The sequence below is a fragment of the Erpetoichthys calabaricus genome, chromosome 2, assembly GCF_900747795.2.
Source record: "Erpetoichthys calabaricus chromosome 2, fErpCal1.3, whole genome shotgun sequence".
NCBI classification, from domain to species: domain Eukaryota; kingdom Metazoa; phylum Chordata; class Cladistia; order Polypteriformes; family Polypteridae; genus Erpetoichthys; species Erpetoichthys calabaricus.
In genome coordinates, this window is record NC_041395.2 from 162,831,548 (window position 1) to 162,853,285 (window position 21,738).

Genomic DNA, 21,738 nt, shown 5'->3' on the forward strand with positions numbered 1-21,738 from the left:
GCTTCTGCATCTCTCTGTTGTCCTTCATGGTCATTTTGCAACACTGCTGGTCTTACTGCTGTTCTGTGGTGTCCACACACTTACACTAGCAAGTGATGAGGCCTGTCCCTGTATTATGCAATGCTTCTACTTTATAAATAAAATACAGAGGTGCTAAACTAAACTTGAAAAAAATAATGTTATTTGAAATATTCTGTGAAATTAAACATTTTTGTAAACATTCATTTACTTTTTTGCATGCTCCTGTGATACTGCCCTACAGCCCCTTCTTTACTCTGTTCTACACTCTTAAAAATAAAGGTGACAAAGGGGTTCTTCAGAGAGATGCCATCGGAGAGCCATTTTTGCTTTATATAAGAACCGTCTATATAATTGTTCCAAAAATTACCTTTATTTATTTATATCCCTAAAAGATTCCATAAATAAACAGATAACTGATTTGTGGAAGACAAATAGTTTCATGGGCTTAAAAGAACACCTGCTGCATACACTCTCACACTGGTAGCGTTCAAGTTTTCTGTTCTCATCATCCTAACTAGCCTTTTATACATTAAAGATTTTTGTTTTTCACACATTATTGGGAACCTTTTAATAGCCCACATAATCAATTTAATGTTACTTTTTAAGAGTGACTATGCGTATGATGAATTCCTTTAGGTTTGAAAGCCACTTATTTTTGAGAGTGTCCACTAGCTATAGGACTTCATTCCAGACAGTTTCTTAATTATGACCAAACAGTGCATCATTTCATTACCCTGCATTTACTGGGTCATTATTGACACGTGTACAGAGTACAGTGAAGTTATTACTTGAATAGGCAATTCAGTATACAGCACATTTGTTCTGAATTGCTAGAAATTCCAGAGAATGATCATTTTATCTTCTATGGAAAATAAGCAAAATTGTTTGGGTAGATGAGTCGATTTATAACCCTTATTCCAAAATGTTGCTTTTTCTTCTGTTCGTTCTTAGCAGCTTTCTGTCGAATTTACTCAAAATTACAAAATGTTACCTGCGTACCATATGCTACTTTTATAATCTATATTTATTGCTAGTTTACTGCCTGTAAAAGGAAAAATCGAACACAAATAATACACAGCAAAAAAGATTAGTCAGTACACGATTGTGACAGAAAGATGTGGCATCAATAAGCACGTTTTTGAAATCTGTTTAGAAAATCAAACTAAAACTATTTGTAATTTCTGAGAGATTGACTAGAAGCTGGGGTTTATTATCTAATAAAACGATATCTTTCATTAACAGTGATTTCCGATCAATACACTGACTTTAATGGGAGCTTCTAATACCTATAGGCTTTAGGACCAGGAGTGCCGAGCTGTGGGCTACTACAGTCGGCAGCACACAGCCTTGGAGCACACGAGCGCTCGCTTACTTTGCCATCAGCTCGGCGCTCTGCCTTCTCCACGCGATATCGAACAGCGCATTGTGCTGCTCAGGAAGGCACGCGGAAGTTGATGGTGCGCTGTCTTGATGCCCTCGGCATTTTTTCGAAGGCAGCGTATTTACTTGAAATTCAACTGAAACCAACGCAACTCTTAGTGCAAGATTTTGATCGGACTGTAATTTAAAATCTGGGGCACGGTTATTTGAGCTGTCACCTTACAGCTCACACACCAGAAGAGCACCGACGTTGAGTACAAGGCGAGCAGGCGTTTTTAAAGCGTTGTCCCCGCCCCCGGGGGAGGCTGATTGACAGTACTGTGCAGAACCTCTATCTCCGCTCATTTCGCTCTATATTGTTATTACGGTCAATGCAGGCGCCATGCATTCGCTACCAATCATGTCCTATTTAAATCCGTCAAGAGATCACTTATAGGATTTTAGCGTCTTTTTTTTATTATTATTATTATTATTATTATTATTACTGACGGAGCAGCGCATCTGTAAGAAACTGAAGAAGGATCTTCTTTTGTTTTTGTGTGAAATTCTTTCATCGTCTTATGAACACCCGATTTGGTGACTTTTTCCGCGAGGTAGAAACAGAGAGGAAAGGGGAAGAAGAAACCCAGGGACCAGAAGGGATTGTATTGCCTATTCTTTTTTTATTTTCCTTATTGTTTCTTCTCCCCCTTCCCCCTTCCCCAGCCCCTGCCCCCTACCCCCTCTCCCTTTAATTTAACTGGATTGAAATAAAATGGCTAGTGATTCCCCTGCTCGAAGTCTTGATGAAATAGATCTGTCAACGCTGAGGGTAAGTTTGCATAAATCATTTGTTGTTTATGTCTTATGTCCCTCTAGAATATAATCAAACGGGGCTGCTGCCGCGAAGATGCCTTGCACCTGATCAAATGCATTCTGACTCTTGCAGAGCTGAGATGGTAATGCGCGGCTAGTGTATTTCCTTCATTCACCGCTTGCTTTTCACGTATTCGTTGCGTAGGGGTAGCGGACTTCTCATTGAGGAATAAGCCGAACAACAAGCGCCTGGCACGCGACGCTCTCGCTCCCTGGCAGCGCAGTGGAGGCGGCGGCTGGGTGCCCGATGTTCTCGATTGGGCTGGGCATGGGTGTACCGGGTAAAACAGCCAGTTGAATAGCCAATTTCACTTCTGTTGGTACCCAGCTCATCATTGGCGTTTCTTGTTTTTATTGATTTACTTAAAAGTAGTAGTATTCTTTGAAGCAACCTTCTGGTTTTTGCGCCTCCCGTTATCACCTACACGCCGTCCCCGTGACATACAAAGGCAGCGTGAAGCGAATCTGCACACTGCTACTTTTACACAGGCTTTCGTACCGGCCGCAGCTGGGCTCGATCCCGAATGTCAGTTCACGATTTACCCCAGGGACAATTTAGAGGCAGGTTACGAGTCCCGAGTCCGCGCTGTCAAGCGCAGTTTTCACCTCTAATCCTAACACTTCACTCAACCATGCTGACAGAAAAGCAACGTCAGTCGAGTACATTTTTACCACTTGTAGTTTTTTGATTGCGATTTAACAGAACCTACCATTATTCCCATTACCATTCACATTAATTGTACATGCGGCGTCATTTTTGTAGAAAAAATATACTGCATCCTAGTGGTTTGACAAAGTGGTAGTTAAATTCATCCTCATATAATTGGGGTCATGATAATGTGACATTATTGGGTCTGTCGATCACTCTGATTTGTCACTCGCCCCCTTATGTAATGCCATTAAATCTTGTCACTGCTATATTATGTTAATATACGCTAACGATCAGCGTGTAGCTAATGGCATGGAGGGGAAATTGTTGATCTTAGCAATGTGCAAAGTCGCGGAGGGCGGCATTCTTGATTTTTGTCAGGTCTCAGTTACAGAGGTCATGCATTTCATGCCAGTATGAAAAAAACAATAAATCATAGCATGAATTATGTTGGGCGTTTTGAAAAATCTTTGTTCTCCTGTTTAAACTCCACGTACAAACGTGACTTTTTTTTTCTCCTCGAAATCTAGTCCGCGAATTTTGCGTGATAATCTTTATGTGCCGTCTATATCATTTTGATAACAATGATGCTTCCGCTGCAGCCGCGCTAAAGCCGATTTACACAGATAAGCACCCCGAATGGTGTCCAGCTGGAGGCAGTGCTGTGTATAGCGCATTATATAGTCACCTTGTGACAGAACCCTGCTTTCTGAAGGCAACTACTTAAAGTGTCGTGGTCATCGCTGGTTCATCAGGGGTGTTGCGTCCTGTGACACTGGATCGTTTTGTGAATGCTCTTAGACAGGCATGGCGATGGCCTTTATAGTCCATTCTCCTGTCAAACTGCATTATTTGTAATATGACTTGAAAGGTCTGAAAGGTCATGTTCTGTCGTTTCCAAGCCAGTTTACTAAAAGTAAGGGTCGTGATTCATAACGCAAAAGACCAAGGTTTTTTTTTTTTTTTTTCAAATTATTTCATTATAACATTGGTTCATTACAGCCTTATTCATGAATGTGCTTTTACATTTGAAATGTTGAACTTCAAGCAACAGGGTGCTGTACAGTACATGCCAAAAAAAGATTCCTGACTATAGATTCAGCTTATGAAAATATAAGTTTAGCACAATTGGTGCAGTGATTAGCATGTATCAAGCATCAGGGGGTTGAATTCTAGGCCTGGTTATTGTCTGTGTGGAGTGGAGTTTTCACATTTCTCCCTATGGTTATGTGGCATTTGCTCCAAGTACTCTGATCTTCTCATACTGTATCACAAAACATGTGTGGTTTGGTTAATTGGTGGCTTTAAATCGGCCCTGTGAGGCACTGGAACCCTTCCAGGGCTGATTCCTGCCTGTTGTTTGATGCTGCCAGGGTAGGCTCTGGCACCATGAATTTAATTAAGTAGGTTTAAGAATGTGATGTTATTTATTATGCTAATGTTAGAGATTTAGAAGTACTCTATACAGAAGCTGTGCATTCATTTCATTTATGAATGATATGGCAGTAGTGCCTTCTGGCGACCCACTGAAAAAATGTTCAATGTTCAACGCATACAGCAGGTGGCACTTTAAACACACATTGTCTTATACCCTTAAATTAAAGCCCAAATGTTAGGACCCAGAACCACCTACTGTTTCTATTAGAGGAACATGGCACTAATATGTTTCATATTGAAAAATGATATGGCTCTATTTGCAGTGCAGAGAAAGGCCATGAGCAGTCCCTAGAAAAGGTTGTTTGAAGAATAAAATTAATAGAAAAGGAAAATGGATGAGGTGACAAATTCAGTACTGGATTTGAGCATCCATTATGGACATGTTTTTGTTATGTGGCCTTGAGGCTAAAGTAGTGGGTTGTGAACCACAGGGATGCCAGTTCAATCATTGTGTAAGCGGCAGACCTAGTCACTTAACTTCTTAAGAAAGGTATGTTTGTGAATGCAGTTGTAGTTTAGCTGTATATTTGTGAATAATGTTGGAAAGGTGTTTATTAATTAAACATGCTATATTAAATAAAATGTGTTTCAGTGAGTGCGCAGTGAGCAGTTGATAGGCGTTTGGACTATTTACCTAGTGCTGTACAGTAGTACTGAGGACTGAATGTAGACATCAATGAAACTGTTTAACTAGTGGCTAACGGAAACTAGTTGTCTTTGACGTCCAGTTTTTAATTTTCATTTGACATACCTGCTAAAGTGAAATTTTGCCATTCTTGAAAATGATATATTACAGCCCTTGCACTTTGAAATCAGTTTGTTATCAGCAGTAATTTGAAATACAGCATTTGTGTCTTACCCTTCTCACTCATTCTCATTCTGACAGACAGATCTTGTCTTGGTTATTATGTCTCAGAATTTACATTTTTGTTCATGGTGATAGTTTCCCTGCGGTGGGTTGGCACCCTGCCCGGGATTGGTTCCTGCCTTGTGCCCTGTGTTGGCTGGGATTGGCTCCAGCAGACCCCAGTGACCCTGTGTTCGGATTCAGCGGGTTGGGAAATGGATGGATGGATGATAGTTTCCATATTGTTTTTTCATATAGCCATGTCAATTTGTAATTAATAGTTATTTTTAAAAGCTACAGTACATAAGAAAAAGTATGCACACCATGGTAAAATATTAGATTGATTAACCTAAATAATATGGATACCATTCTGAAAAACGTGGGTAATACAGACTGTTTAGGCAAGCCTAGCTTTTTAAAATGTAAAGAGTAATAAAGTATTGTGTATTAATGTCATTTTTTTAATTGTAAATGAGTTCAGAATGATTTTCAGTTTTTCAGAGAAAGCACCAAGCTATGAACAATCATTCATTTCATTCATCCAGTCAGTCATTTGCCTAAAGTATTTATTCCAGTTCAGGATTGTGGTGACCCTGAGCTCATCCCAACAACATCATGTTCAAGGGAAGAACCATTGCTGGATGCGTCATCTGCCCATCTCAGAGCACACTCAGGCACATTCGCTCACCTGTCCATCCATTTACAGGACTTCCTTAATCCAGGTTTAGAGTCCTAGGGGTGCTGAAGCTTCATTGGTAGAATAGGGGCACAACACAGGAGTGGTCCCAAGATCAAGTTCCAGCTCCTCATCGGGCCAACCTTCTCCTGCTCCCATGTTCATTCATAGAATGCAAGTGTACATCAGAGCATCTAACATGCATGCCTTGCATACATACAAACAGGGAGAACATGCAATCCACACACACACACACACACACGCACACACGCACACACACACAAAACTGGCCAGAATGTCAATGTGGGGGATGTGAGACAGGACTGTTCAACCCAGAACCATAATTATGGAGGGAAACAATCTACTGAATTTAAAAGCCTTTTTGTTCTTTCAAAATATCCCCTCAGAAAAGCCATGTCCTTCACATTTTTTATGTTGAGAGAATCGCTTGCTTTATTTCTTCTTTGACCTCTGACACAAAGTAGCCTTTGCCAATATTTACACACAAAGGCTACAGCAGGAGCAACATGGAGTGTAATTCTGCATTAAGGAGGCTTTTGTGTCATGGGTGTCTGCTTTATGAATTTGACTTCAACCTTTAGATTTTTTTTTTAAAGAAGAAAAGACTTCTTTTGAACTGCCCCTGAGTACATTTATTTATTTCCAGGAAAGGAATTCTTTGCCGTTTCTTTGACAGGCAAATATACAATCAGTTCCCATTTCACCAGGATGCATCTGGCATAAGAAGCCAATTATAACTGTGTGATTAAATTGTGCTTAATATTGTAGTAAATCAAGACAAATAAGCCTGACCTTTAGCTTCAATAACTGCAACCATGTGACATCCAGTATTACTTTGTTCTGCTGCATTATGGGAGTACAAAGCCTCAAAAAGTAGGTCATTCAGGAGCTGAAATTTTGCACATGCTCAGATGTCCCAGCATCACACATCTCACTGTGGTGTGCATCGCAGGCATTTCACCGATTTGGGCTGCATCTTGTTCCGTTGCATGGGTGTCAGTTTAGCAGGTTGAACTTTTAGTGTGGGGGTGGCATGAAGGAACATGTATCAGCCCTCAGCCTGGGCGCGGCCGGCTTGTAGTCGTTTTGCAGTATATGGACAAAATGCACCAACTCAGAGCTGCCAGTCATTATACTGGAAGACTGTATTATTAGATAATGGCTGTTAAATGGGTTGTCATTGTGGTATGGCTAAAATATTATTATAAGCAGTTGTGCTTTAGTAGGTACTGGAAGTGATTAGAATGGGGAAAACCATGGAAGGTTCAGTCCACAATGGCTTATACAGCAGGATTCCTTTGCATGGAGCCAACCTTCTTTAGTAAAGTGGAGTCACTGTCAGAAAAAGGCCCTGAGGTTGACTCTGTACTTTTAATGGTGCTCTAGTTAGTCTTGATGTTTTAAATTAGCATTAGACCTAGATGTGTGCTTATTACTTAAAAGCCAAATTCATGGTAATGGCTCAGGCTCTGTCAGCCTCAAGCTTTCATATTCTCTTTATGTCTGAATCATTTTTTGCTTTTTTCCTCTTGGTTAGACGTTGGACTTCAAACCCTGAGATTATGGTACAAGTGAGACACTCTGTGACCATGAGTAAATCACATCACCTGCATGTGCTCCAATTTGAAAAACAAAAGAAATGTAACCAATTGTATCTCAGATGCTGAAAGTCACCTTGGAAAAAGGTATCGGCCAAATGAATAAATGTATAGATACAGCATATGCAAACATAATTGGCAACTCCAAATTGGCCCGGTGTGAAAAATAGAGCTGTGGCCCATTTAGGACTGGTTTTTCCCTTGCGACCAGCATTACATGGACAGACTGTGGCCTCCATGGACATTGGACTAGGATGAAGTGGTTTAAAAAGGGAGAGATAATCAGTATAATCTGCGTCTCCATGAAATCAGCATACTGTGCCCACACATGTTCTTCCAATGTCTGTGTGAGGTTTATTTTTTTTTTGGTGTTCTGGTGTTCCTCCCATATACTGTATCAAAGACTTGTGTGCTTTACACTGGTAGACAATTCTAAATTGGCTCTATGAGTGTGCTTGTAAGAGTAGGCTCCAGTGATCTCCTGGCATCCTATCTAAGACTGGTTCCAGACTTTGACCCAATGCTGCTGTGTATGCTCTATACCCTTGCCATCCTGATTTGTATTGCAAGAATGCTATGTTGCACTGTTAAGAATGTTACCTTAGGCTAGAATATGAAATTCTGTATGGCATTCACCTAGAAAGATGCTTTGCAAGAATAAACTGAATTGAAAAAGAGAAAAGTGACTTAAAATTGTAATTTGAAAGAATAACTATATTTCAGTTTCTTTTTACTTTCAATGCTTACATGACCAACACAGCTAGTGTGATTTCAGATGTTATATGCACAAGCCAGAAGTTGTGAGCTGTTGGTGGGTGAAAACCATTTCTATAACACTTTCAGTTATTGGCTCACAAAGTTTTTCTCTGTTGTAAGTAAGTAGTCATTGTTCTAAAGGATGCAGCTTTCTTGAACTTGTCCTTGAAGAAGTACCATAGGATTATAATACTGTATAATAAAGGGGCTTTATACTAACTTTTGTCTGTTTTAAAGTATGCTTGCACCTCCCTAGAATGCAGCCTCTTAGCTTGAGTCTAAGCACCATGAATATATCCCATTGTTGAGGTTTAGATCATCCTGTTTTACTTTTTCAGAAAATGTGCTTGCCTGAGATCTGCATGCTATCAACTATATGTCAATGATTCTCATGTATATTCATATCTATAAAAGCTTTGTCTGAATGAAGAATCTGTGATTACGGTGCAAGGTTAACCTCTTGCATGTTATGCTCCTTTAGATGTCTTTATTAAATATACATCATATATACTTGCTAGCCTTTGTATACTATAGCTGAAGACTGGGGTTTAAGAAGAAGAATCTGCAGTCCAGATATTTTTCCTAGCACTGACACATACCAAATGACACTATGTACCTGTACATATGCAACAATTTACTGTTGTACGTTTTCCTGCATTACATGGCAACCTAGGTGTCACCACAGGCCTCTTTAAAGTTACTTTGTCTATTACAAGTACCAAACAAGTTAGATAATGTATGCCAGGCATAACATTTAGGTGTGTTCAAGGGCTGTGTAGGCACTGTATCCTTCAATGGACTGAGTTCAGTAGGTGGGTTCTAGAACCTTCTCGATCCATTTCAGTGTTGTGGGGGCCAAAGGCTGTCTCACAAGGATTGGGCAAAAGGCTGATAACAGGATTGGAGAGGACTGTATTCCACAGGGACTGCTGCCACTCACACATATACATACTCATCATATTCACATACGGTGACAGTTTGATAGATAGATAGATAGATAGATACTGCAATTGCTAATTAACGTAACCTAAATTAAAAAAAAAAATCATAATTCCATCTTTGCCTGAGTATGTCTGGCAGCTGTAATATTCATGAAATGAGACTTGAAAAGCTATTAAGATATGAAAAATGTTAGGGAATAACAGAAGTGAAAGGCAAATTTTATTACAATGGCTGACTATTCTGGATACCACGCAAATTGGGTACTCTGGTAAATAATACGGTGACCAGATTTTTGAAGTCCCAAACTTGGACACTCATATAGCATGTATGCTCTTGCATAATGCCTCATTTGTTTAATATCTCACATCGTCCTACAAGAGGGTTATGGGCATGGAACAAAAAAAAAAACACTTTCACAAGTAAATTTATATAATTGTACTCAGTGCTTGAAGTGGAAATAAATGAAAGGATGTATACTGTCTGTTTTTATGTACTTCTTGGTCTGCCTCATGATGTTGTTTAAATTTAACACTGAAGTTCCTAATCCACCAGGGTAACCCCTTGGAGTTTCATGTGCCCTGTTGTAAATGTATTGTGATGACAGTTGTGGCACTAAAATATTTTATTAGATAGGTAGCTTGTTAAAAATGTAGACATTCTGATATTTTTCAGTTATTTTTTAGGATGTACTGTATAGCATGAAATCAGGACTGTCCCTGTCTCTTCACCCTAGTAAATTATAGTGTCCATGAAATATTCAATCGTTATAGGGTGTGAGGTGGGTTTAGTGTAAAGTTAATACTGAATAAAAGTTTATTTACTCTGTGCTTAATGTCTTATAGACTCCACAGGGACCGTTATTCATATATATATATATGAATATATATATATATATATATATATATATGGTTGAAATAGTTTACTGTCAAATAAATGCAAAGAGTACACGACATGTGTTTCGCCCTCATTCTGGGCTCATCAGGCGTACACACTCCACTGCACTCCCTCTCGGGAATCGAACCTCGGACGTCAGCGCCAGAGGCGATGCCCCTAACGTTGCGTCACGGCGTGTGGTTTGTTTATTTGACAGCATGTAGATCGGGGTAATTACGAATGCAGTGAATATATATGTATATATATATATATATATATATATATATATATATATAAAATCCAATGTCTGTTTGTATGTCTGTCCGCTTTTCACATGAGAACTACTTAATGGATTTAGATCTCATTTTTTTCTATAATTTGCTTGAACATTCTGGTTGATTTTGTGAATTCTCTCATTGTGCTATGTATCTTAGTTCACTTGCAGTACAGATTTATTTGCGTGAATCAGAGAGACACGCAGCTGGCCGAGGGGAGGGGGATGGGGCCCTTGTCAATCATGTGCCTGCTTGGAGTGTGTCTTACCACCGCTTAGCTAGCGAACGAAAGAACTACTTAACAGATTTAGTTGGGTTTTTTCTAGAATTTGCTTTGATTTTTCCACTTCTCTCATTGTGCTTAGAATCATAGTTCGCTTGCAATAGCAATATAGTTGCACTAATCTGAGACAGAGGTTGCGGGCTGAGGGGAGGGAGAAGCGTGACGTCAGGAGTAGGGAGACAAGCAGGGCCCTCCTCGCTGTCCTGTTTCATTACTATAGAAAGATAACACTTTGTTTTCCTTGCTTGCATTTTATACCATTATGGTTAGGAAGTTCATTTAATTTACCTGTTATAAGTTAAAGCTTCGTGAAGACTGAAATGCTGATGCACTGCTTCTCTTCTGCTTGCATTCAAGCCGCGTAAACTCAGGCAATGTCTGCGAGTGACAGCAACTTCCTGCCTGCACACACAGTCTGCTGGTGTTCCATACATTGTATTGGGGGTCTGCCTGCAGTCAGTAGCAGCTATTGGAGGTGAAAAAACAGCAAAATACAAAAATGTACAAGTCGGTGTGACTGCTGTGAAAATAACATTAATACAGTAAACTAATTCGTAGCTGAATTTGTACAGAATGTTTCTTCGTTTTAAGATAGACGAGTTCACAGATACTTTCCAATGGGAGATTTTGAAAATTGAACACTGTTTACAACATGATCTGTTCGAGATATCTGAAACACAGTTGAACTGTCTTGACAAATTTCTTGGAAGAATAAAATTAGCACATTTTAACAGAATTGGTCCATGGGGGCCCAGTTGTTTCATGTGGGTAGACGTACAGACAGACGTACAGACCAACATAGGCTATTGCAATAGGTGCTTCACGCATGATATGTGAACAGACCTCAAAAGACTTGTTCATCAAAGATAAGTAAAATCTTTTGTGTGTATGTACGTGTGTTTTTAATGAAGACAAGGCAGATTGACCTCTAACATGTTATTTGCAAAGTTTGACTAATTGTGACCAAATTGGAGAACCACTGCTATACAGTTGCTATTCACATTATACTGTACTTGTTTGATGCTGTCTTGGTATATATTACACCACCAAAATTATACATGCCTAGCTACATCTTCTTTTTGACCTTCTTTAAAGCAGGCGATTATTTTCTTTGGTTCTGTACCCAGTTTTATTACATATAAGAGATCTTAATCAAAGCAGGACCTCTTTAAAAGAAAACAAAACACAAAAGTGTTAGATTAATGATTATATGTGTGTTTTGTGGTGTGTTTCACAGTATGCTATTGTTTCAGCAGTGCAGACTTCCCTGCCCTGGTGTTCCCACACATGTATTTTTGGTATATTTCTGGGGGGTTAAGACACAGAGGGCAAAAACACTATGTCAGTTTAACACCTCAACAATTGTTATATACAGTACTGCCAAATTTGCCATTGATTCACAGTGAGAGAGTTTTTTTTTGTTTTTTTTTTTTCTCTAAAGGTTCATCTGCCATTCATTTACTGGAAACATTTAGTCCAATTTCATTGATACAAGGGTCCAAATCCAATTCCAGCAAAATGGAATATTTAAAGGTTTCTTTCGATTTCATGCCTCAAGAGAATTCAGGACTGTTGAGTGCTTTGTAGCTCTTTATTTCTAGCCACATTGCTTCTCTGATGGGCTTATATCAGGTTTGTCAGGGTAGAAAACAGGTTTCCAAATTGAAAACACTTAGCACATAACCAGGCATAGATATGTGGTCAGGATAGGTGGACATTGAAACACTGACAACAGCAAATAGGAACAAAGTGGTAAGACAGGTATTGACTTTGAGAAAGAGAACAAAAGATCTACACACATATGTGTCTACACTGATAAATAAAAGAAAAAGAAGCTATGAGTCAAACACCCCAAAAAAACACGTGAGACATGAGATTACTCTAACAATGAGACCTAAAGTGATAGTAACAGTCTCCTTAAATAATCTTCTTGATTATGGATTGGCTTCCTATATGTGCCCATCATATTCAGTCATAAAATAATTGTAGATGGCAATGACAAGAGGGGGTACATCCAAAGATATGGATAAATGCACGATGGTGAGACACAAGAGCACTCTAATTATATAGTGATGGCAACAATCTCTTTAAATAATCTCTCTGATGTTGAGTAAACCATAGATGTGTACCCATCCCGTGTGCTGCCACCAGACAACTCAAGATGGAAATAAATGACATATGATTGGTTGCATGAAATTGTGCATAATCAATAAAGAGACTACAGGGAAACACATTTCTTTTACTCACAATAAACCAAATGAATACAAAGAACTCCATTCGTTCATTGTCTGAAGTTGCTTAATCTCAGAAATTGTAAATCAGCATAACTATCTACAGTACCTTGAAAGCTAAGATTCTCCATTTACAATAGATCTGCCAATACTGCTGCTTTTACACTTGTTACACTAATTGTTGGGTCATGATGGCGGGCAGTAACATGATCAGTTGTTCACTAAATTTACATAAATTTTGTCATTGGTCAAACTGTGCATTGCAATAGACATTTGTCGGAATATGTTTCACTTATCCTAAATGACAAGTTCCCCAACCTCATACTCCATTACAGCTTGATGGGCGTCAAGAAATTTGTCAGCAACTTTTCACTGCTTTGTTCCAACTTTTTTTTTATATTGTGGGAAACAACTGATCAACATGGAGTCGTTTGTGTTTGTACATCATTTTGGCTGCACACTGTAGTGTATGTCTGTTATGATGTTATTTTATATTTTATTTATTACAGTGTTTTCGGTGCAATCTTCCTGTCACCCTATATGAGTTTATGAATAGGAGGATTTGGTTTATTATATTTGTTTCTGGTTTTGAATTTTCTGTGATAGTTTTGTATTTTCATTTTATTGTTTCACCATCATTTTTGTTTACATAAGGCTGCTGCCATTTCTGTACATGTTCACTTTGTTACGAATTGAATGTATGTGGTTGGTGACATCAATGGGGTGATGGGATTAAAGATCGCTGTTTGGGTTGTGCTTCTATCTGATTACTGATGGATTGCAGTTCTTTTAAACTTCATTGTCTACAAATTTTTGCCTCATCCTTTTTGACTTTAATTTTAGGTTTCCATTAAATGTTTAGAGTTGCATGTGTTTTTGAACTTTGTGGCATTGATCATAGCCTGGCTCCTGATATTTTTTTCATCTTGCTGCTGTTTTTTCCAATCTTAGAACGACTTCAAGTGGCATAAACAGCTTCATTATAACAGTGTTTATTCATTCAACTTCAAAAAATTCTTGCTTTTTGGATTTGTTTTCTTTGTAAATGCTGATGCATCAAGAGTGGATCCCTGCTGTTAAATTCTTCAGCAAGAACACTGAGACATATAGCAAATTTACCACAAACTTTGGAAAGCTTTTCTTCACACAAAGTTCCATAGACATATAGAATAATTTACCAAGTAGTATGGTAGAGAGTTGGACTTATACCTCCACTCAGTGTTAGTTTAGAGAATCTAGGAGAATAGGATTGGCGTGTTTATTGGACTAAATGGCCTGCTTTTATCAAATTGCTTCTAATGGACTAATGCTCTCCTCTCACCTGTATGACTAACTAACTAACTAACTAACTAACTAACTAACTAACTAACTAACTAACTAACTAACTAGATAGATAGATAGATAGATAGATAGATAGATAGATAGATAGATAGATAGATAGATAGATAGATAGATAGATAGATAGATAGATAGATCGATCTCTTATTTTGGGAAACATAGCTTTTATAGAAACTCAGGAAAAATAACGCAGAAATTCTGTGAAATATATTTCAAGCAATTGCAGTGTGTTTTCTGGTTATATAGCTGCTTTAAATTTTAAAAGCATACTAGTGTGTTTACTATTGAATTTCATTTAATCAAGATAAGGGATTTGTCTAAGGATGTGGTTACGCCATAAGAGAACACCATATTTCACTCTTACGCTGTGACTTGTCGATACAATTTCAAATAATTTCTATTTTTAATTTCAAATGAAAAATCCACAATGTCCTTTTTGTTGCCAGGCAGTAACTCTATTCTGTTGTCAAAGAGTAAAATTTATCCAGACTCTGCCTACTAACTGTTGTTGCTCATTGCTGACTAGCATTCATCTTCTCATAATTCTGAATCTTTGCATGTTTTACATTGATGATTTGATAATTTATGCTTTCCCATGGACTGATTTTTTATGGGTTGTTTGTCTGCTCTAGTTGGGACTGTAAGCAATCACTCTACTAACACGCTCCATGCGTCTGGATAGGGCCTGACACTCACGTGGTAATTGTAGGTTCATCAGGACATGGACAGAGTTTGACATTTAGGGGTGGAGGGGATGAACAAACCATAAAACATAACTGGACAGCTGTACCATTACATATTTTAATCATACCCCAAGCCACTTATAAAAAATTGTTCATAATATAAAAGTTACGATATAACCTAAGTGTCACTTACAATAACATATTTAAAATTTTGAAATTAAATTCTGAGCAAAGTACACAAGCTCTGTTAATGATATTGACATGACAGAAAACTTTTTTTTTTGTTTGATTATTTCAATTGTGGCAAAATAAATTCTTATTTTGTACTTAGTGTATGCATGGCATCAGGTGTTCTGGGATGGGGTTAGAGTAGTTGGTGATCCTAAATGAACCATTGATGTATATGTTCACACTACAATGGACTGACGTCTTTGTCCAACTATTGCTTCTGCCTTACACACAATGTGCTGCCATACGTGGGTAAGATGAGTTGGTTTAGAAAATGAATGGAAAGTTGAAGCACTTAAAAATTTTTTATTTACTTCGTCAAAGAGGCATTTTTGTTTATTAAATATTTTTCCACAATGGTGTGCATGTGATGTTTGATTGGTGTTTGCTGAGACCACCGAACTGCAGTGATTGATATATGCTGAGACCACTGCACTGCCGTTTGTACAGGAGGCACATTCAGGCATAAGATGTGGACACACAGACACGAGCGCACAACTTTGCAGTGAATTAAATAACTAAGGATCTGTTTATGGACAGAAATGGCTATTTGACATGTAAAATAGAAAGATGCTGTATACAAAATATAAAAGTTTAAGTGATCTTGTTCGAGCTAAATCTGAAACAGTAAACTAATATGTGATTTGTGGAGTATAGAATGTTTAAAGAATAGGTGACGTGGCAAGTAAGAGTTGCTTTGGTATAATGGATTTAATTATCATATATTTTGATTATACAAATATATATATTAGCTCTTGCCTTAAAAATAAAAAATAAACTTTTGAAGAAAAAAACCTGTTATTGGAGATTTACTTTTAATAACATGCATTAATAGGGGGCCTTGACCCTAGGATCCCTCTTAAACTATGGGACAGGGGTTGGTGATATATGCTAAGATTGTGAGAGGGGGTTTCACTTATTCTAGCTGTGGAATTGCAGTCAGTACCTTTTTAATAGAATTTGTGGGGTATTTTTATGTATTATTCTATGAGTTTTCATTTATTTACTTGGATGGATGGATTTTTACTACATTGGATGATCTGAAAGGGTCATAACATGGGGACACCTAGGTACAAGAGACAGGCCAGGGTGGAAGCATATATTGTTTTTCAAAGGATACTTGGGAGCTGTGGAAAACAGAGAGAGAAAGAGTGAGCAAGGTTATGTCATATTTGGACAAAATTAGGATTTTTCCAGGCCAACAAACAACAACAGTTGATTCCATACAATGAGGATCAAGAGCTGAGTTGCACCTTGAACAGATTGGGCAATGAGGGGCCCACTCTGACATCTCAGAAGTGCAGGGAAACCATGGGCCACTGGACGGAGATCTAGCCTGTTGTCCTTGTTTCAAAAGTAGGGCTGATCCTGACGCAGCTTGGCCAGAAGTGAATCTGGGTTGAGTTGCATTAAATCTGTCTACAACTGGCATATAAGCTGCTACAAATGCTTAAATGTCAGGAGGAAGACAGAGTTCAGAATATGCTGAGAGAATGTAAGATAGATAGATAGATAGATAGATAGATAGATAGATAGATAGATAGATAGATAGATAGATAGATAGATAGATAGATAGATAGATAGATAGATAGATAGATAGATAGATAGATAGATTGATTGATTGATTGATTGATTGATTGATTGATTGATAGATAGATAGATCCCTCTACAATGGAAGAACCGGGGGACAGAGCATATCCAGGGCATTACATCCCCCAGAGCGCTGGGTGGCAGCCCCCCTGGGTTGCAGTGGTGCACTGGACTCCTACAAGAGTCCATGGGAGGCAGAGTGTCATGCAGCCCTGTTGGGTTCCATTGGCACCACCAGGGGGTGCTGCAGCGGCTGCTGAGTCCTTGATCACAGCACTTCCGCCACACCTAGAAGTGCTGCCGAAAGTAGACCAATGAACACCTGGAGCACTACCGGGTGCCTTATAAAAGGACCCAGCAGCCAGTACTCCGGGAGCCTGAGTCGGGTGGGAGGAGACAAAGCTTGCCAGGAGGAGTGGAGGAAAAGAGAGAAGAAAAAGAAGAGAAGTGTACTTTGTGTTTTGTGCTGTGCTGGAACTGAGCTGTACACGTGGGAAATAGGGGAAGGCGTTTCCCATGGGGAAAAGAAAAAAAATAATAGTGATTGATAGATAGAACTTTATTTGTCCGTTTTAGCATTTTACAGAAGCTCTATAAACACATAAATATGTAGATAAATGAATAAATACACACTTTGGTTTGAAAACACACCAGACTGAGTATAAAGCAAGAAAATTAAAACAAAAAGTTCTGACTTGGCTGTCGCATTAGCAGTGAGGCATTATGCAGATGTATTGCTAAATAATTTGTTGGGTTATGAGGTTAGGGATGCTCCATAATTCAGAGATTGCCTTTGGCAATAAATGCTAACAAATAAGTCCAAAGTAACAGTACTTAGTATATTCTACTTGGCCCAAAAAGAAATACAGCTTAATAGCCAGTTTGCTCTTTATACTCTTCTGTATAATGTTCTGGTTTTTTTTTTTTTTTTTTGCTTATTTTAAAAGGTGAGGTTCAAGCAATTGGCAGAAATGCCAGTTTTGCTTCTAGTAGTCAAGCAACAAAGACAAGTATTTTTGGCAATTAGCCTGACATCGTTAGAATTTTTTCTAATACTGGGGCTACAAGTAAGAAACAGTTTCAATTACTAGCATCCCAATGGCACTGTTTGGACTAACAGAAGTGCATATGAAGTAATAATTCTGCTTTAAACCAAACTCCCAAGTTCACTTGCTAAATGTTATTTTAAAAAGGTCTTTAGATTCTTAGCCCCCCAACAGGCTGTCAGAAGGAGATTAAGGAGAAAAAGCTGCATCAGAACAAATTCCGGTGAGATATCCACAGAAAAGAAATGAGCATGTCTGAAGGCAATTGAATCCAGGGACTCTGTGAGTTTGTTTTTGAAAACACCAAAAATGTGAAAACCATAGAAGGCAACAAGAAGTAATTTGTGCGATATAAAATGTGCAGACTTCTTCTCTGTAGAACAAAAGATATTATTGTTTTAGTTTTGCTCCTATTTAAATAATTGAAGGTGCAAGATGTTGAATCATCTTCAGCAACTGCCAGTTCTTTGACTGCTAGCTGTGCTGCAGCTTTGCAAAAATATAGATAAAGAAGTTAAAATAAGTTTCTTAAAAAAAGCAATTGACCATATAGTTGTATTGTGTGTTGTTTGATCCAGCCACAAAATAAGCATGGAGAAAGTTTTCTTCCTTGTTTTGGCCTATTTTCGTGCAGTAAGACCAGGGGGTTGACAAAAACCTCAGCAAAATATTGCGAATATTGAAACGCAAAGCTTGTAGCTTTGAAGTGGTCCCTTCCTCAGAGTGGGGGTAGTCTCTTATTATTGCTCAATGAAATGAGAGAGCCTTTTGTAATACAAAGTGTCTGGTTTGTGACTGGTGTGAAGCAGGACAGATTCCCAGACTGAAACAAACTCTACACTTAGTGTTCCTGATTTCAAGACGCATAGTTGAGAACGGATGGAGTTCAGATATTTGCCATTTTCCTGAGAATGAAAACCATTCTTCATTCTCCAGATGGGTTATAATGGATGAAGAGGCCTCTCAAATTGTTGAAGCATTTGTCCATTTATCGATTCATTTTGTAGGTCGCCTAATCCAAGTGAAGCATTCAGATGAAATAAAATGATGGAATCCTGCAGACAATGCCTTTGATACGATACTTAAAGTACTTGTGATGCACAAACTCAAAGAAGTGTGATGCGTAAATCACAAAAGAGAGACCCCAAGTTCAAATGAATTCAACTCTTCTCAAAGTACAGACTCAGAGCATTGTAACAAATTTACAGATAAGGGTACAGATTGTAAGACTTACAAATTTCACAATTCACACACAAAATTATAGACCAGCATTTCCCAAATTGTTTCCCAGTACTGTTCATTGTTTAAAAGGTTTAGTTTAAGAATTCAATAACATGAGGGTGTGCAGACTACAATGTGCATGACAAAAAAGTTTGAAAGCCGTTACTATAGACTACGTTAAACATGCAATTAAACAAGCAACTTCAAAACTAATTAATATGAATGGTTCCCAATTGTATCTGTCTATTGATAAATTATTGAACTATGGCCAGTTGACAACAATAAAAAGGAAAACAAAAACTTCAGCAGTATACGTGGAAAAAATAAACTTCTCAGGGGGCACATGTAAAATTATAACGCAAGGTCATAGACAAAATCTGACAAATACACAGTTCAGGAGAACTAGGCCAACTGGTTCTCCCCCCTCCTGGGCATTCTACAGTATATACATTTGTGCTGGGAAACTAATAAGATGATTGATTCCTTTCATACTTGGATTTCAAGGCTACCATTGTGTTTCCTGTGCCGTGGGCTGGAAAACATCTTGGCAGTAGATCGGAAGCACCAAATGCCACAACAGGATACTGAGACAAGACACAGCATAGAGGATGGTTATTATGGGCTCATAATAATTGCATTGCTTATATATTTATACAACTGAGTAGCAAAAAGATTTTGGAATAAGTACAGCTACTCGGCAGCTCTAATCAGGGTGTGCTAGTCTAACATAGTGAGTCTTCAGCCTGGAATTAAAAGCTAAGATAAAATAGGCATCTCCTGTAAAAGGAGGCAGATCATTTCACAGCTTTGGGACCCTGTTACTAAAAGCTCAGCCTTCCTGTCTTTATTTAATATTAGGACTCCTTAGTAGACTAGCATCTTGAGATCTTAATATGAATTACTGTTTGTAGGTAGTTAGATATGTAAACAATACCAAGAGCATTTAGAGCCTTGTGTTGTGACCAGTAAGGGGCACTGCAGCCTCCCTTACCTCAGACACCATCCTACAGACACAGTCCTGAGTTCAAATTAATGATTTATTTAACTACTAATTCCTTCACAATGGGTTTTTGATAAGCACAGTAGCTGCTGGGTGGAGTGGTGGCTCTGAGGTTAGGGATTTGCACTGGCAATCAGAATGTTGCTGGTTCGAATACCGTAAATGCCAAAAGTGACTCTACTTCTTTGGGCCCTTGAGCAAGTTCCTTAACCTGCAATTGCTCCGTCCTAGGTATGACGTTAATCTGCATCCAGCCCTGCATGTAGGCCCTCCAACCAGCAGGGAAAAACCTGGGGGTTGGTGGCAGAAATGGCACTCTAGCCACCATAAAAAAAACCTCATACTGTTCCACTCCCTCTGAACTAATGTGGTGCTGAGGTGTCACCCATTGCGTGGCTGCACTCGGTTCCTAATCTGGGATCCTGAGTTGGTTTGTCATGTGGTGGGTGCGGCAATGCTCTGTATCAGCGCATGCTCTTAACCTCTCTCACCACAGTAGCTGTCCTCTCTGTTTCTTTTCTCTCCTTCACATCTCCAGGTGAGTTTGTCTTCCTTCCACCCAACTCCGACTCAGATGTGGCGGGGTGTTCCTTTTACTGTATCTCAAACCTGGGAGTACTTCCAGTGCCAGGGCCTAGCCCAATGGAAGCACTTCCACATTAAAATTGGATGTCACAAAACGCCCAGAGCATAGCTCCTTGCAGCAACCAATGGTGGAACCCAGGACCCCAACAAGGCTGCTCCACAACACTACAACTCCCAGCATGCCCTGTGGTTGTTCACTGATGTGCCTTTCTCCTTGGTTACAGCCACCTAGCAGTTCGGGGGAGCACGTCATTTAAATAATTCCCCTGTCCTTCTTTCAAGCTGGCCTTCCAGCTGGGTATGAGATCAGAGTACTTCTCAACTGGAATGCCCACACATATGTACTGACTGTCACAATGTATGAGAAGGAGGATTTTTGAAATCAGCCCTAAGCTTGTCTGGAAGACAGTGTAAGGGCTTATGAACAAGAAATATGCTGTTATTCTTTCTAGTAATAAGTCTTTGAATTAATGGCTAGAACTGACTGTGAATATCACATTGCACTGGTCAATGAATTGGTGCCTGCATCATGTATGAAAATGCTGGACAAGTGCATATATTCAGAATCATAATTAGCATAGTCGTGCAACTGTTCATGTTGCTGCCTTGTAGTCACAAAGACTTGAGTTTTAATGCTGGGTGGTCACTATCTTTCTATACATTCTACCTGTGGATTTTCTCCACTTTCTTTGCATTCCTGCCACTTGAGTAGACTAGATAGTAACTAATAAATTGCTTCAGGGTGTGAGCGTAGATGCATATATGAGTGTGCCTTCTAATTAGGCTGGTTCCTCAATGGCATTTCATTGTACTGGGCTATAGGCTTCTACTGCCTGTAATGGTAAAATCGATTAGATGGATGGAAGGAGTGATCATCATTGCCATTGAAACAGTAAATAATGCTGGAAGCACTATCCTCACTTCAGATGCATTTGTTTAGGTGCACTCACTTGCTACATACAGTAAAGACCATCTACAGTAATTATCTTTAAGTCATATGACATTGTCTTCCCTCATTTAGAACAGAGACCATTTCACACAAGGAATAGCAGATGAAAGTAAGTCTTTGAAATAATTAATGTATTACTTATTCATGCATTTTTGTGGTATTGGCAGCTTGGTAGAAGAAGCACAGCAAAAGTTATGTGAAGATGGGAAAGCCTGAAAAATGTCACCCACGGCTGGCTAAAAGATTTTTCCATT

At 38.8% G+C, this 21,738-nt stretch overlaps 1 protein-coding gene across 2 annotated transcripts in view; it reads left to right on the forward strand.

The window, feature by feature from the left end:
- The first annotated feature begins 1,461 nt into the window (after window positions 1–1,461).
- tnikb (TRAF2 and NCK interacting kinase b) overlaps window positions 1,462–21,738 on the forward strand; it is a 375,714-nt gene continuing 355,437 nt past the window's right edge. Inside the window, exon 1 of one of the 2 annotated variants that reach the window (XM_028794715.2) lies at window positions 1,462–2,212. In XM_028794715.2, coding sequence (XP_028650548.1) covers window positions 2,156–2,212 — 57 coding nt within the window. In that variant the 5' untranslated portion in view covers window positions 1,462–2,155. The remainder of the gene's footprint in view (window positions 2,213–21,738) is intronic. The other variant, XM_028794717.2, reaches the window with a different exon arrangement.